The sequence below is a fragment of the Pituophis catenifer genome, unplaced genomic scaffold (assembly GCF_029215685.1).
Source record: "Pituophis catenifer annectens isolate HBS135680 unplaced genomic scaffold, rPitCat1.0.hap2 SCAF_2, whole genome shotgun sequence".
NCBI classification, from domain to species: domain Eukaryota; kingdom Metazoa; phylum Chordata; class Lepidosauria; order Squamata; family Colubridae; genus Pituophis; species Pituophis catenifer.
This window is the reverse complement of record NW_027256882.1, coordinates 236047838-236064149: the sequence shown is the minus strand read 5'-3', so window position 1 is coordinate 236064149 and position 16312 is coordinate 236047838. Positions and strand designations below refer to the sequence as shown.

Here is a 16312-nt window from a genome sequence, read left to right as displayed (position 1 = left end):
GAAATGTGATTGCCTGCTATGAATGGTGAATGAACATCTGGTATTATTTCAGCCTGTCTGCTTAGGAGTTTTTGAGTTATTTCCATAAAATCTGACACTCGAAAGACACTGTTTATGCCATGTTTCCAATGCCTTTATTCATGCAAGAATCCAAATTAAAATATACACAATACTGTAAATGGGTATTTTCTGGTCCAATATTTTCAGCAAAGGTGATCTCACCTCTGAGTAACTGATTCTGCTGTGAAACTAGAGTCAGTGTTTTTTTTTCCTCCAAACATTCAACCAGAATTTCCATTACACTCTTCCATTCATTTAATTCTATAATTTCAGGTCATGTGTCAATTTGTAGACTGCCAAATGTATAATATATTTACTTCTGATAAATGTACAATGTACACAGCAGTGCAAATGATACATACAAATATATAAGTATTTGTGAACATAAGAAACTTTCCAGGTATCCCCCTACCCCCACTCCCCTCACACAGGGAAAGGGAGAGGGGGAGAGGCAGACTGGGGAAGAAGGAGAGGAAGGGAGAGGGAGGTGAGAGGGAGAGGGGGAGGGAGATGGAGGGAGAGAGAGAGAGACAGAGAGAGGGAGGGAGGGAGGAAGGGAGAGAGATTTCAAGGAGCCACAATCTTTTTGCTGATTTTACTGCAGCAGTCTGACAATTTTGTGTAAATCCCAGAAATTGTGTGGTTCTATGCATTATGTCGAACAGAAATAAGGCACTACAGGAGAATCCTAAATGTTTTTATATATGTGTTTAAGACAGAAATCCTTCGCATCTTGTAATAGATCACAATCAAATTCCCAGAGATGTATACTGCCTTCTGAGTGACCAATCTGCAACTTGAATTAGGAATGCTTTTTATTTGTATGCATCCTATTCAAATATCCTTTTTAATGCTTATTTGGTTCCTCTGTGTTCTCATTCTATCATGTAAGTCAGGGGTGTCAAACTCAATTTTATTGAGGGCCACATCAAGGTTGTGTTTGACCTCGGGTGTGGGGGGGCTGGGGAGGACGTGTCCAGCTCGACATCACTCATGTCAGGGGCACTTGTGGTGGCCAAGTGATAAGGCAGACTTCCCCCAGACCCTCCCTCACTCTCATTATAATCTCTTTGTCCTTCCTTCCTTCCTTCCTTCCTTCCTTCCTTCCTTCCTTCCTTCCTTCCTTCCTTCCTTCCTTCCTTTTTTCTTTTTCCTTCCCTCTTCTCCTTTCTTCTTCCTTCCCCTTTCCTTATTTTTCCTTCCATGCTCTCTTCCCATCTTTCCTTCTTTTTCTTTTTCTTTTTCTTTTTCTTTTTCTTTTTCTTTTTCTTTTTCTTTTTCTTTTTCTTTTTCTTTTTCTTTTTCTTTTTCTTTGTCTTTGTCTTTGTCTTCCTCTTTCCCTTTCTCCTTTCCTGTCCCTTCTTGGATGCTCAAATGGAAAAGGGGAAACATTTCTCCTTTTGTTTTGTTTTTAGTTTGTTTTGATAGCGCTCTGCCAGTGAAAACGGAGCGGGGGGGGGCATGTGTGGTCCCACCAGGCCCTGTTTTCAGCCACGATGGCCTTCTGCAGCCCTCTGCCAGCGAAAATGGGACCCATTTTCGCTAGTAGAGGCACTGTGGGCTGGTTGTTTGCTGTTTCCAGGGCAGCCCCATGGGCCAGATCTAAGCACCCTATGCACCAGATCGGGCCTGTGGGCCTTGAGTTTGACACCCGTGATGTAAGTGATTCCAACATATAATTCTAAAAGTTTAGTGCTAAGAGTTTCAAAAACATAATATTCTTGGAGATAGAGTATCATCAGTTACCTTCAGTTTAAAGAATAATTATTTTGAATCAATTTGTCATGTTTCTTCATTTTTAAGTAGCCATCTCTCTTTTAAACTGGTTTTTGTCCTTAGACAAAGTATCACATAGGAAATTTGTTATATGGATAAAATTAAGTAAGATTGCTTAATATCAGGGCTAAATCAGGCCAAGGAAACAATTCATTGGTGATATTCTGCTTCAAAATGAACTGAGCTAAACCATAGTGAATCAACCATTTCAAGAACCCAAAAATTCATTCTGGCAAAATAACTCTTTTCTCCTGCATAATATATCTTTTGACAGACCTTCTCTAGAGCTTGTTTTAATGCTTTCTCCCTAGCAATTCTGGAAGGCAGGTTTAACAGCATTCCATTGTCACAGAAGTTAAGCATACATAAGCCAGGTGAAACTGATTTTCAAGGGAACATTTTTTTTCAGTCTGACACAAATGTTTTCTCATTTCTCATTTCGCAAATGTGTGCAATAGAGGAGAGAATTTTATGTAAATTAGCAGCTATGGATGTCAGTGACACCTATTTAATTGCCAAATTTTGTTACTTTGCCACAAGGACACATCCTTAAAAATATTACTATTATAGGACAAGGTAATTAAACTGTACATTTGATTGTTTTTGAGGTATACATAAGAAAATAATACGTCATGCTTTGTCTGTATTTTTATTTGATTCTGGTTCATGATTGTAATGAAGTTTGAACCTAGAAAGAACTTCCTCATACACTTTGAGCTTCAGAGAAAAGTTAGACTAAAAACAAAGAAACAGATAGTTTCAATGATTCTTACTGGCCTAATGGAGACACAAATTTTCTGTTCACTACTAATCTATTGTCTAATCTATTTCCTTCTCAGTTAACATTTTCAGATTTCTGTAGAAGTGAGTGATATGCATTTTCCAGGAATTTATGCATGGTTCAGCTACACTGTCAATTTAATATTGTTGCTCACATCTCCATGCTTTTGCTGCAAACTGATTCTTCTTTTTGTTTTCTCTTCTTATTTTTACCACTAAAGGCGCTGGTGGTTGGACTCCACTTGCATCAAATAAGTACCAATGGCTCCAGATTGATCTTGGTGAAAGGACTGAAATTACTGCTGTTGCTACACAAGGTGGATATGGGAGCTCAAACTGGGTAACCAGTTACCTCCTAATGTTTAGTGATAGTGGAAGGAACTGGAAGCAGTATCGTCAGGAGGAAAGCATTTGGGTATGTTTATTTAATGGTCATTTTTTCAGTCAACCAAAATTACAATTGGATGCATTTCTGTAATATATTTGATCAAGAAAGAAAATGATCCAGTGGGGTCAGTTTTAAGTTTAGACACAAATTAGATACCAATATGGATATTTTTAAACACAAGGCAACATTATATAAAACTTGATGCATGTAACATTTAGTGCTGATGGAAATCATGATGGTACTAGTGCAGGAGAGTCAAACTGGTGGCTCGCTGGCTGGATGCGTCACATGTAGACCACTCCCATCCAAGCTCCGCAAAGGCAAAAAACATTGTGATACATCACGATACGTCACATGACGTGATCGAGTTTGACACTTATGTGAAACAGTGTGAAACCCATGTGAAACTAGTGAAATAGAGACCTAAAACATAATAATATAGACATTTTATAAAAATAAAGAGGAAAAGTATTATTTTTTCTGTGAATCCGAATTATCCAAATATTTACAATATCACTCTAATTCTAAATATTAGGATCCTTAACATACCTAGATATTTTTCTCTGTTATATTATTATTATTATTATTATTATTATTATTATTATTATTATTATTATTATTATTATTATTATTATTATCATTATTGTTGTTGTTGTTATTATTATTATTATTATTATTATTATTATTATTATTATTATTATTATTATTATTATTATTTTATTTCTATACCGCCCTTCTCCAGGAGGACTCAGGGCGGTGTACAGCCTATTAAAAGCACAAAGACAAACATCAGTTAAAAATAATTAAAATTATTTAAATAGTTTCGGCTCAAATTTAAAACCCCCCAAATTTAAAATACCTAATTTAAAATCATTACATTGATAGCCCAGCCTGGCGGAAAAGCAGGGTCTTGAGGGCACAGCGAAATACATGGAGGTTGGAGATCTTATGCATTTCCGGGGGCAGTTCATTCCACAGGGCAGGGGCTCCCACAGAGAAGGCCCTCCCCCTGGGCATCGCCAGCCAACATAACTTGGCTGATGGCACTCTGAGGAGACCTTCTCTGTGGGAGCGGACTGGCCGGTGGGAGGCTATTGGTGGCAGAAGTCAGTCTCGAAGGTTGCTGTATATGCAGTACTACTCATCTTAGTAGTTTTTAATCTATGTTTGTTCACCATATATTTTAAAATGCCTTGCGGCAGTAGAAAGTCTACCATATCATTTGAGAGATATTGTGTGTATTTGTTTTCCTGCTTGCTCTTTTTAGGAACCATCTGATTAGTTTCATCTTATTGGAAGATTTTCAGTTATAGTTCATCCATTGACTTTGTTGTAACAGTTTTAATTGTCTATGTGAAAGTAGGGAACTTTTAAAAGTCTGGGTCGAATCCAGGCACAACTGGATTTGTCACAACTACCTTGCCCCATTAGTTTCAAATGACTACATCTGAATTCACTGGAATGTATTAGTATATAATTTCATTTTTTTAAAAAACTGTAAAGTTCAATGATTGAATAATTTAGCTTAACAATTTACTACTGTGATATTTTTCAATTAGTTTCATTTGGAATTCTGAACAAAATACATCAGCCCCAAGGCCTAGAATAAGCTAACTATTTCTTCTATAAGCTCTTGTGCGTAATTAATAGCTGATAATGTAATGTATAAATGCCTTAAAGATGTATACATTCACTCACTGAATAGAACAATTTATAATTGAATAAGTTATTATTACATAATTTAAGTATGGAAATTACAACCAATTTTTAGAAGAAGCTTCAGAGTAACCTTTTCTTATTTGGATAATGGATCCAATATGTTAAAAGAATTACTGTATAAAACAGCAAATTAAAGTTATTACAATGAAAACTTAAATGCAACTAAATGGTATTGCAGAAATAGAAGAATATGAATGGTTAGAAAAGGATTAGCAAATCAATTATTTTAATCTCTTTTCATGGCCAAAACAGGATACCTGTAGATAAGAGAGACATTGTGTTTTTTATTGGGAAGATACATCTACAACTGTTGACTGTTTTCTCCTGTATGTATAGTTTCTCCCTAGTGAAACATTGGGGATAATGAAAGCAATGAAGCTGCTTCTGATCTTTGTTCTAAAAGCTATATATGTAGTCATTTTTCATTAATCCCTTCTTCTTTCTGCAGCTCCCCAAAACAGGAAGAATAAAGGGGGTGGGAGAGGGAGCAAATGTCATCCTGAGCTTCCTTCAACAGGAGTTTTCTCTGAAGATGAGGCTTGTCACAAACTCAAACACTTTGTTAACAGATGACCCAAACCAGCATTAATACATTAATAACACACATTAATTAATAATTATGCATTAATAACAAATACCAACACTTTGCAGAGAACTTGTAGCTGTTTGTTAAACGGGATCTGAGATTATTTCAACCAATCCCTTTCCTTAATGCAGGAATCTATTAAACTATCATATCCAGAGTCCATTTTAAAATCCTTAGTAAGAAGGTGGCATCATTTTAATATTCTCCTTCTAATTTCAAGCTGTCTTGCCCCTTGTTTCAACACAAGCACAGAATTACTCCCTTTTGTGTGTGATTTCCTTTAGATGTTCTTAGATTGTGACACAGAGAATTTTGTAATTTGGGGCAGGATCATTTCTACATGTTATTGATGTGTGAACAAGGTGAAGGCATGGTTGTGTAAACTCATTTTTTATTGGTTACTATCATGTAGGAAAAGGAGCTTAAAATAGTTATGTGAATCAGATTACACAAGTAACTAACAGGAATACTTTGTCATATTCTGTATGGACACTGCATGAAGGTAATTTATATTCATCTGGGCATTATTAACATGAAATTATTATTCTTCGTGTAGACTTTATTAAAAAAGGAAATATTTGTACCCAATATTGGATTGAATCTTCTAATAAATTCTAGGCTTCACTACCTTTTGTTAATCAATTTTCTGAGATACTCAGAGGCAAAAAATAAACAATTCTAAGTGCATACTTGATTGTTTTTATTAATATAAATCCCAATGTCAATATATATTTTTTTCTTTACTATGTTTCACTAACTTCAATGAGGACATTTAAAACAGTTTTATTCTTAGTTTTATTTTGTTAATCCTCCTAGACTGGATTCACTATCATCTAAACTGTCTGGAGCAATAAACGTCCCTTGAAGTATTATTAACAAAAATGGGAAATAATTTGCCGGTGTAAAATTATTGGGACTGTTCTCTGTAACTTTTTATTTTTAGAACACTTTTGACTATGCTACAGTTTTCTGATGAAGCAGCTGTGATTACTGATAAAATACATTTTTCGAGGAAACATCTTGGCCTTTCTAAAGATAATTGCTTTTATATTTGATTAAATTCAGTTCAAATTAATTGCATATATTCTCTCACTTAATTTCTTTCAAGTGGCATTGGCTTAAAAATTGAGATTAATATCCCTTGGAATTCAAGGCTCTGTGATATTAGCACTTATGGTCTGGTGGCATCTTGAGAGTTTCAGAATGAGAGAAACATTTCTTGATCTCCTCTACTGTTCCTTGGGTTGAGCACTAATATATGAGTAGCTATACTCATACTTCTTGGTAGCATGCCCTATTCTGAAACTTTGTATAAAGCATCCCCAAAATTGAGGAGGGAAGCAGCATTAACCATGGAGTCTCTTGCTCCCCTCAAAACAAGCAGGGACCCTACTGACAGATGTCAGATTCTTTACAATTAATTAGAAATAGTTCATACATGGAATACAAACTCAGGAGAGTATTGTTAAGTATATGTTAAGTATAAGTATTTATAGAGAATATTGTTAAGTATACATAGCTCAGATTGATGATATTTATTAGAAGGACAGACAAAGTTGTCACACTAATATTCTACTAAGTGTCATCTTTCAAATGAGACACCTATGAAGTTTTAGGAAGGCAAAACTCTTGGCTAGTTCTATGCAACATATGAGCACTCCCTCTTTGGGGATGGAAAACCACTTTACATATTGTCACTTTTGATGACACTTGATAATAATACCCCTTTTAGCAGTGTAAGAAATAACTCTCACAATAGAAAGTGTGATGCCTGATGGAATCATGATCCTTCCATCACTCTCTTTACTCTACTAGGAGGATGTGATAGGCTGGCTTTTTGAAAATCTGCACAACTGCCTGCTTTTCTACCTTATCACAGAGGAGTGTAATTGCTGATTAGTAGGCAAATTGAACTGGTTTGCTCTTCTCTGGCAGCTATTAGATGGTATTTCTGCTTGAAATACTTTTAATAAAAGTATCATTATTATAAAGAGGAGAACTTCCTTTATTCCTCCAAATGAATTTGGCCTTCATTTCCCCTTGTTTATGTATCTCATATTGAGAGTCTGTTCATTCATATGACAGTGTTTCTCTAATCTAGTATGTTTATGTGCTTGTGTGTGTGTGTATGTTTGTGTGTGTGTGTGTGTGTGAGAGAGAGAGAGAGAGAGAGAGAGAGAGAGAGAGCGCACTTAACACATTTTTTAAAAAAATATTATTTTATTCGTTATATGATATCCATTACTTTGCTTACAAATTATTCAATGGAATTTAGATCTTCAAGTAGAGCTATTAAGGGTTACAAATGAGTATAGACTTTCTTCTTTCAGAGAAACATCTACTTCCAGAAGTAAGTTAACTGAAAAAGTTCACTTTTTTGTAGCAATTGAAATGTCTACTATAGTAAGGACAAAAAGTTGTTAAGAATCAGTCAGGGAAATATTTGATTCTATTTTGTCAAAGCATCTTCTTTCCACTCAGGTTTTAATAGAATTTCTTTTCCCATTTGAGTCAACTAATCTTATGTGGAGTAGAGAGGAGAAAAGTATAATTGATAATAAATATGAGTGAGGAATAAACCATCTATCACTGAAATGGAATCACCCCACTTCAATAGGAATGTTTTATTAGTACCTGTAAAAGCTGCTATTCTTACAAAAGTAGCTTAAAGAGAAAGACCAAAACTTGAGGGAAAAGTTTACGTTTTCATTATAAGAAATGTAATTGAGTACAATGATCTCAGATAGTACTTCTGCAACCAGTTCCTTTGTTTTATAATTATTTTTCTTTTTTAAAAAAATGCAGTAGTAAATCAGTCTGAACAATGCTGTATGACTAATCGTGTATTTTTAGAAAAATCTAGTAATTTTAGTAGCTGCAAAAAAGTTGATATGGATCATTTTTGAAACAATGTCTTCTCCATTCATTTTATAACAGAATATAGATTGTTATCATTTATAATTATGGAATTACAATTTTAACAACAAAGATTATAATATGAATTTAAATCTATCTTGTTCCAGAGTTTATGGAGCCACATGCTTTACAGGAATTAAAAGTTCACAGATTAAATATATCAGTAATTTCTTTCCTGGACACAATTGCATAACTGTCAAGCTGATAAAGAGTATTGGGAATGAAATCCACTTCTTGATGAATGGGAAGATCAGTGATATAGTTGACAATATTGTCTATTTTGGAAATAAGCTTAAAGGTTGTGATCCAAAGCTATATGGGAGATGACTCTACAAGGATCTATTTTCCTGCTCATTAAATCACGATTTTGCTGGTAATTTACCATTATCCATAGGAATAATTGTAATATGCAAGTATGTTCCAGAGGTGTTTTTTTTTTTTTTCAAGAGGCAACTGGACTTCCTTTGTTTACCCTTGAAGATGTTTCACTTCTTATCCAAGAAGCTTCTTCAAAACTTGGATGAGAAGCAAAATGCCTTCAAGGAAAAACAAAGAAAGCCCAATTGACTCTTTAAAAAAGTACCTTTGGGACAACCATGATCTGGATGACTGAGAATCTCCACAGACATGCAAGAGTATTGCTTATGGTCCTACCACCCAAATAATAATAATAATAATAATAATAATAATAATAATAATAATAATAATAATAATAATAATAATAATAATAATAATAATAATAATAATTTTATTTCTATACTGCCCTTCTCCCGAAGGACTCAGGGTGGTGTACAGCCAATTTAAAAACACAGGATACAACAATGATTAAAAATTAAAATTTATTTTATTTTTATTTATTTTATATTGGATTTCTATACCGCCCTTCTCCCTGAGGACTCAGGGCGGTGTACAGCCAGATTAAAAAACATGCAGAACAAATATTAAAAACAATTAAAAGATATATAAATTTGGCCCAATTAAAACTCATTACCAATTAAAAACGTTTAAAACATTTAAAAAACAGTTAAAAATTTCATCTTAAGCCAGCCCGGCTTGTTTAAATAAATGGGTTTTAAGGGCGCGACGGAAGGCACTGAGGTCTTGGATTCTCCGTATCTCTGGGGGGAGCTGATTCCAGAGGGTAGGTGCCCCCACAGAGAAGGCTCTCCCCCTGGGGGTCACCAGCCTACATTGTCTGGCTGATGGCACCCCGAGGAGGCCCTCTCTGTGGGAGCGCACGGGTCGATGGGAGGTCGTTGGTAGCAGCAGGCGGTCTCGAAGATAGCTAGGCCCTATGCCATGGAGCGCTTTAAAGGTGATAACCAACACCTTGAAGCGCACCCGGAAGACAACTGGGAGCCAATGCAGCTCGCGCAGGAGTGGTGTTACATGGGAGCGCCATGCTGCTCCCGTCACTACCCGCGCTGCTGCGTTCTGGACCAGCTGGAGCCTCTGGGTGCTCCTCAAGGGGAGCCCCATGTAGAGAGCGTTGCAATAGTCAAGGCGAGAGGTGACGAGGGCGTGAGTGACTGTGCACAGGGAATCCCGATCAAGAAAGGGCCGCAACTGGCGAATCAGGCGAACCTGACAAAAGGTCCCCCTGGTTACAGCCGTCAGATGTTCCTCCAAGGACAGCTGCATATCCAGGAGGACTCCCAGATTGCGAGCCCTCTCTGTGGGGGCCAATGACTTGCCCCCAATAGTCAGTGATGGAGTCAACTGACTATATCGGGATGCCGGGAGCCACAGCCACTCAGTCTTGGAAGGGTTGAGCTTGAGCCTGTTCCTCCCCATCCAGATCCGTACAGCCTCCAGGCACTGGGACATCACTTCAAGGGCATCGTTGGGGTGGCCTGGGGTGGAGATGTACAGCTGGGTGTCATCAGCATACTGGTGGTATCTCACCCCAAAGCCACGGATGATCTCGCCCAGCGGCTTCACATAAATGTTGAACAGGAGAGGCGAGAGGACCGATCCCTGCGGCACTCCACAAATGAGAGGCCTCGAGGTCGACCTCTGCCCCCCTGCCAACACAAACTGCGACCGGTCGGAGAGAAAGGAGGAGAACCACCGCAATACGGTGCCTCCCACCCCCAACTCTTCCAGCCGGTGCAGCATGATACCATGGTCGATGGTATCAAAAGCCGCTGAGAGGTCTAACAGGACCAGAACAGAGGAACAACCCCTGTCCCGAGCCCTCCAGAGATCATCAACCAACGCGACCAATGCCGTTTCTGTGCTGTGCCCAGACCTGAAACCCGACTGGAACGGATCTAGATAAGATGTTTCCTCCAGGAATTGCGGAAACTGTTGTGCGACCACACTCTCAACAACCTTCGCCATAAAGCGAAGGTTGGAGACAGGATGATAGTTGGCCAATATTGCCGGATCCAGGGACGGCTTCTTGAGGAGAGGCCTCACCACCGCCTCTTTCAAGGCGGTGGGGAAGTAACCCTCACTCAACGAAGCGTTGATAACACCCTGAAGCCAGCCTCGTGTAACCTCCCGGGAAGCCAGTACCAACCAGGAGGGACACGGGTCCAGTAAACATGTGGCCGCACTAAGTCTCCCCAAAATCCTGTCCACATCATCAGGAGTCACAGCATCAAACTCCTCCCAGATAACATTCTCAAGACTATTCCTCGTCACCCTGCCCTGATCTACCCAGTCAGAGTCCAAATCCCCCCGGATCTGGGCGATTTTGTCATACAGGTATTGTCCGAAATCCTCCGCCCTGCCTTCTAAGGGATCCTCCCGCACTCCTGGATGGAGCAGGGCGCGGGTCACCCTAAACAGGGCGGCCGGACGATTCCCTGATGACGCAATAGAGGCGGAAAAGTAGTTAGACTTTGCCGTCTCTATCGCCACTAGGTAGGCCTTAATATGCGACCTTACCAGTGTTCGATCAGATTCAGTGAGACTGGCCCTCCAACCGCTCTCCAGGCGTCTTTTCTGGCGCTTCATTTCCCTCAGCTCCTCAGTAAACCAAGGAGCCGCACGGGATCGGCATCGGGTCAGAGGCCGCAAAGGCACAACTCGGTCCAAGGCCCCACCAGCCGCCCGATCCCAGGCGGCTACCAGGTCCTCGGCCGAGTCATGTGCTAGATCCTCAGGAAATGGCCCAAGCTCCATCTGGAACCTATCAGGATCCATCAGGCGCCTGGGGCGGATCCATCTAATTGGATCCGCCTCCCTGCGGCGAGGGGTCGCGGTTCGAAGATCTAGGCGAAGGAGTGAGTGGTCAGACCATGACAAGGGTTCCATGTCTATATCCCCTATAACAAGACCACTCAACCACTGGCCAGAGACAAAAATCAGATCCAGAGTGTGACCTCCCCTGTGAGTAGGGCCATGAACTAACTGGGTCAGGTCCATGGCCGTCATGGAAGCCATGAACTCCCGAGCCACCTCAGACGTTTCACCGACGGATGGCAAGTTGAAATCACCCATGACTAAAAGCCTGGGTGTATCTACTGCCACCGTGGCTATCACGTCGAGTAGCTCAGGTAGGGCTGTTGCCACGCGGCAGGGAGCCAGGTACGTAAGCAACAAGCCCATCTGAACCCCACGGCCCCACCTCACAAGGAGGGACTCACATCCGGCTATCTGAGGCACAGTGGTCTCCCTCGGACCCAGATCCTCGTTAATAATAACCGCCACCCCCCCCGCCCCTCTCCTGAGCCCTCGGCTGATGGAATGCTCTGAAGCCTGGTGGGCACATTTCAACCAGAGGGACGCCACCCTCCGGGCCCAACCAGGTCTCCGTAATACTCCGTAATATTAGCAAAATATTTGCTAATATTCTTTTCGTGTTCTGAAACATCTGAAACCCACTAACAATAACCTTTCTGTAAGTATATTACAGCAAATTAGGGGGTCTAGCATTTTTAATCTGAGACAGATTCCTCTATGAAGGCCTTGAGAATCATTGCAAGCCAGAGTACTGAACTAAACAGATTAGTGGGCAGAGGTGAGTCAGCCACTCATTGATGCACAGGGAGTTTCAAACTGGGCACAGAAGAACTGGCCAACGTTGTAATCTCATAAACTGTATTTATCTTGTGAGATTTTACCCATCTCCCAGTTATTGCTCTGTTTATTTTTGGCAGATATGTTACCATAAAAACTTCATGGTGCCTAGCACCTGAAAACAGTCACCCATGTAGTTGAACATCTTAAAATATTTAGAGAACTTCCCTCAAGTTAACAGAAATACTACTTTACTTAAAACCGCTGGCTAAATGCATGGAGATCGCGGATCAAGCAGCAGCCAGCAAGGCATATGTGTATCTGGTTTTCATCCAGTTTAAAGCTGTCCACATATTGAACTAAGTGCCTGAGGAGATCTCCTTTAGAAAGTAATTTATATCTATATTTCCCTATAGGTGAAACCATTTATCTTTGAGTAGTAGTAAAAGAATATCAATAGATATATTGATATTGGCATTTCACATAAATTGTCTCAGTACCCCAAACAGCAGTATAAAGAGAGTTGAATCCATATCTGTTTTTCCCAGTTGTATTCATTGATGTGAGAATTCCTTCTTTCTTATACTATATACTAAGCTGGCTGTTTATCTCTAAAAAGCAGAACCTTGAGCTGTGAGGACTTCTGCCTGAGAATCTTCCTCTGTCATCAATTAGCAACAAAGTAGTTAAAAATTTCTAATCTGACAGCTCAGAATCTTAGCTTGTCAATTGCTATGCTTTCTCCTCTTAGAAGTTGCTGCTGGTAGTTTAGAAGACTGGCCATTCTTCATAATTGCATTTATAAGCACACATTAAAAGAATCTATGACTGTCACTGATAAACTGATCAAAAGAAGTTGATGACTTCAGAACATTCTGAAGTTCAAGGCTGGAGAAATTGTAGCCTTCCAGATCTTGCAGTATAACATAGCCAGCATGTTGAGAGGTATTTTTGAACAATATCTGAGGTGGCATGAATTTCTCACTGCTGGGCAAAGGAAAAATTTAAATCTTAATCCTCACAAGTATAAATTTCTTATTGATCTTAGATCATTATCCTTTACCATCATTATCAAGTATTGCCATAATAATTATTTTCAGGCATAAACCAGGAAGTGGGTAGAATAGAATAGAATAGAATAGAATAGAATAGAATAGAATAGAATAGAATAGAATAGAATAGAATAGAATAGAATAGAATAGAATTCTTTATTGGCCAAGTGTGATTGGACACACAAGGAATTTGTCTTTGGCGCATACGCTATCAGTGTACATAAAAGGAGAAAAAAGAAAAAAAGAAAGAATATATTCATCAATAATCATAATTGATGTTGTGGTGAGAACGGCTTGGAAAATAGCGGGCTCTGCCAAGCCCTATGAAATTCAGCTGGTAACTGCTGTTGGGAGGCCTTACGGGGTCAAAGCCACTTTGTAGGGGTGGTGAAGAAAGGAGAGGCACTTTGTGGCTCACAATTTTCTCATTAGGTTCGAAGCAAGCTTTCCTGAATGGCAGCAGGGACAATGGCCATTTTTGGTAGTCACAAGTTGGGACAACTGGGACCATAAGATTTGTGCTGGAACGGTCCATGGACAGAGCATTGAAACTGAGTGAGATAACTTCCAACTCTTACTCCAAAGATTTAATTTAAGTACAAGAATTTTAAAGGATAATCTCCAAGTGTTAAGGAAGCAGCAATTAGAAACACGGAGAAGATTAAAGACTGAACATTAAGAGGCAAAAGAATAGCCCAAGGGAAGCTTTAAAATACAGAAAGCCTGGAAAAAAGCTTAAACAATTTGAAAGCTGATTTTTGGGAGAAACTGTCTTGCTTATTTGTATTTTCAAACCCTGAGGACTTATTGGATAATCAGCTGTTTTTGACACACTGTTTAATGTTGGACTTGGGAGCAGGAGAGCCATCTACTGGAAGAAGAGGAGCACTACAGCACTACAATGTCAATACTCTTAGTGAAAGTGAGGTCCAATACACATAAATTCTAATACACAAAATAGAAGAAAGTAAATAACACCTGGAAGTCAGCCTGACCTTGACTCTATTCTAGAAGACAGTTTGGATGTTTTGAAAATACCTAATAAGTTTCTTTTTCCTCTTGAAGATTTCTAAGATGAACTAAATTGCAATAACTGAACTTTATTGAAACTAACTATTGGATTATGGATTTGAAAGATTGGAGAAACCTAGTGGATTAATTTGGATTTGGATTTGGATTATTAAGGCTATTTGACAGAACATTCTATGAGGCAAAAGAAGAAAGGTGATAGAAGAAAAGAGAAAAGAAGAAAAATTAAATAAGACTTTAAAATTTGGACAATTGGGGAAATATGTAATTGGAAAATCACGAGGCTGTAAACCACTAAAGAATTTTTAAGATTATAAATTTAGGAGATTTGGAAGCATAACTATGGGATTGATTGAATTTTATTAAGTTGGAGTTTTTAAATATTGAGATGTTGGAACCAAAGAAGTATACTGAGTAATCTTTATTAAATTGTTACAAAATGGATCTACAGGGGATAATAGAGGCAAATGAAGAAATAATTTTGATGTATACATCTTGGGGATAGATAGAACTATGGATAATACTTACATGATATAAGTATCACTGAATCCAACATTTAATTGACCATATTTTGACACAGAAAAAGTCTGAGTTCTCATTTCTAGTTATATATTTTTAAAAAAACGAATATGGCAAACATGTTGCCATTAATACACTGTTGAAAATACCAACTCACTTCTACTCAGCAAGATGAATAGGATTTCAACCTTCATAAATTGATTATTGCTGTTCTCTAGCAAATTGAATTAAAACTTTTTGGATTTCTAGTATCTGCTGGTGCATGGGTTATTTTGTGGGTATGCTAGGGAAACAGTACTTTGAAATGTATTACTTTAGGACATGAGTATTATTAACCGTAGGTGTGGGAGATCATCATTAGAATGTGTAACACACAGCAGACTCTGAGTGCTCCCACAAGTTTGGAAAGATTACCATATTTTTTGGAGTATAAAACAAACTTCCCCCCCTAAAAGAGGGTGAAAATTTGGGTATGTCTTATACACCGAATGTAGCCCCGCTCAACCACTGCTCCCCACCCTTTGGCCTCTGCCTCCCAGCAATTTACCTCCTTGCAGCAAACAGCAAACAGCCCATTTCAGCTTCAGCACAGCCTGATTAGTACAAGCAGCTGATTGTCATTTGGATCAGCCTCCTGACCCTCAGCTGTTTCATGCTGCAGGGATTGCCATTGCCTATTGCCACAAGGGCCTACACTGTTTACTGCAAGGAGGCAAATTGCTGGGAGGCAGATTTTTTTTCTTGTGTTAATCAGGATGTGCTGAAAATGAAAATTAATCTAAAGCAGGCTGTTTGCTGTTTGCTGCAATGAGGCAAATTGCTGGGAGGCAGAGGCAGATTTTTTTTTCTTGTTTTCCTCCCCAAAAAAGGTAGGTGTGTCTTATAGTCTGGAGCATCTTATACTCTGAAAAATATGATACCTAACAATGAATAGGGAGGCTCCCACTCTTTTGCCCTTATGGGAGAGCCTCAAAATCTGGCTCTGCCAGTTGGCCTGGAGCCCTGATAGGGGAGCCCTAGTTGATGGGATAAGACAAAAGATCCCATTCCTGTGCTGCATGACCTCTTGGCTTTTGGTTTCTATTTAATCCATGTTAATTTTAATTGTTTTCATATTTCACTTTTTTATCATTTTGTAAGCCACTCAAAATCACTTCAATAGTGAGATGGTTTAGCATATGAATTTAATAAATAAATAAAGACATGTTTCCCTCTAAGAAACAATGCTGTACCATGTAAAATATATTAGAAGTACTATGATTTGTATAATGTTATATAATATATTCTGGGTTCACGTTTTCCTTAAATATTCAATTTGTAACTCAGACTATGGGAATCCCAAAATGATCTTACATCTTTTAAGTATATGTTGTTTGAAGTTAATAGTACAGCTTGACCAAATATCTTTTAGACATGGCTTAGTTCTGCTATATTTCAACTTTTGCATGGTAATTAGCAGCGTTTTAATTAATGGAATAAAGTAATTTTATTTCCTTTCAACATTTACCATAGTTTGCC

The 16312-nt window shown here is 38.6% G+C and overlaps 1 protein-coding gene across 1 annotated transcript in view; it reads left to right on the top strand.

Moving 5' to 3' along the window:
• The window catches only part of CNTNAP4 (contactin associated protein family member 4), a 262491-nt gene that overhangs the window by 85527 nt on the left and 160652 nt on the right, over nt 1–16312 (top strand). The window contains exon 3 of the mRNA XM_070935657.1: nt 2838–3031. Within this exon, the coding sequence (XP_070791758.1) occupies nt 2838–3031 (194 nt within the window). The remainder of the gene's footprint in view (nt 1–2837; nt 3032–16312) is intronic.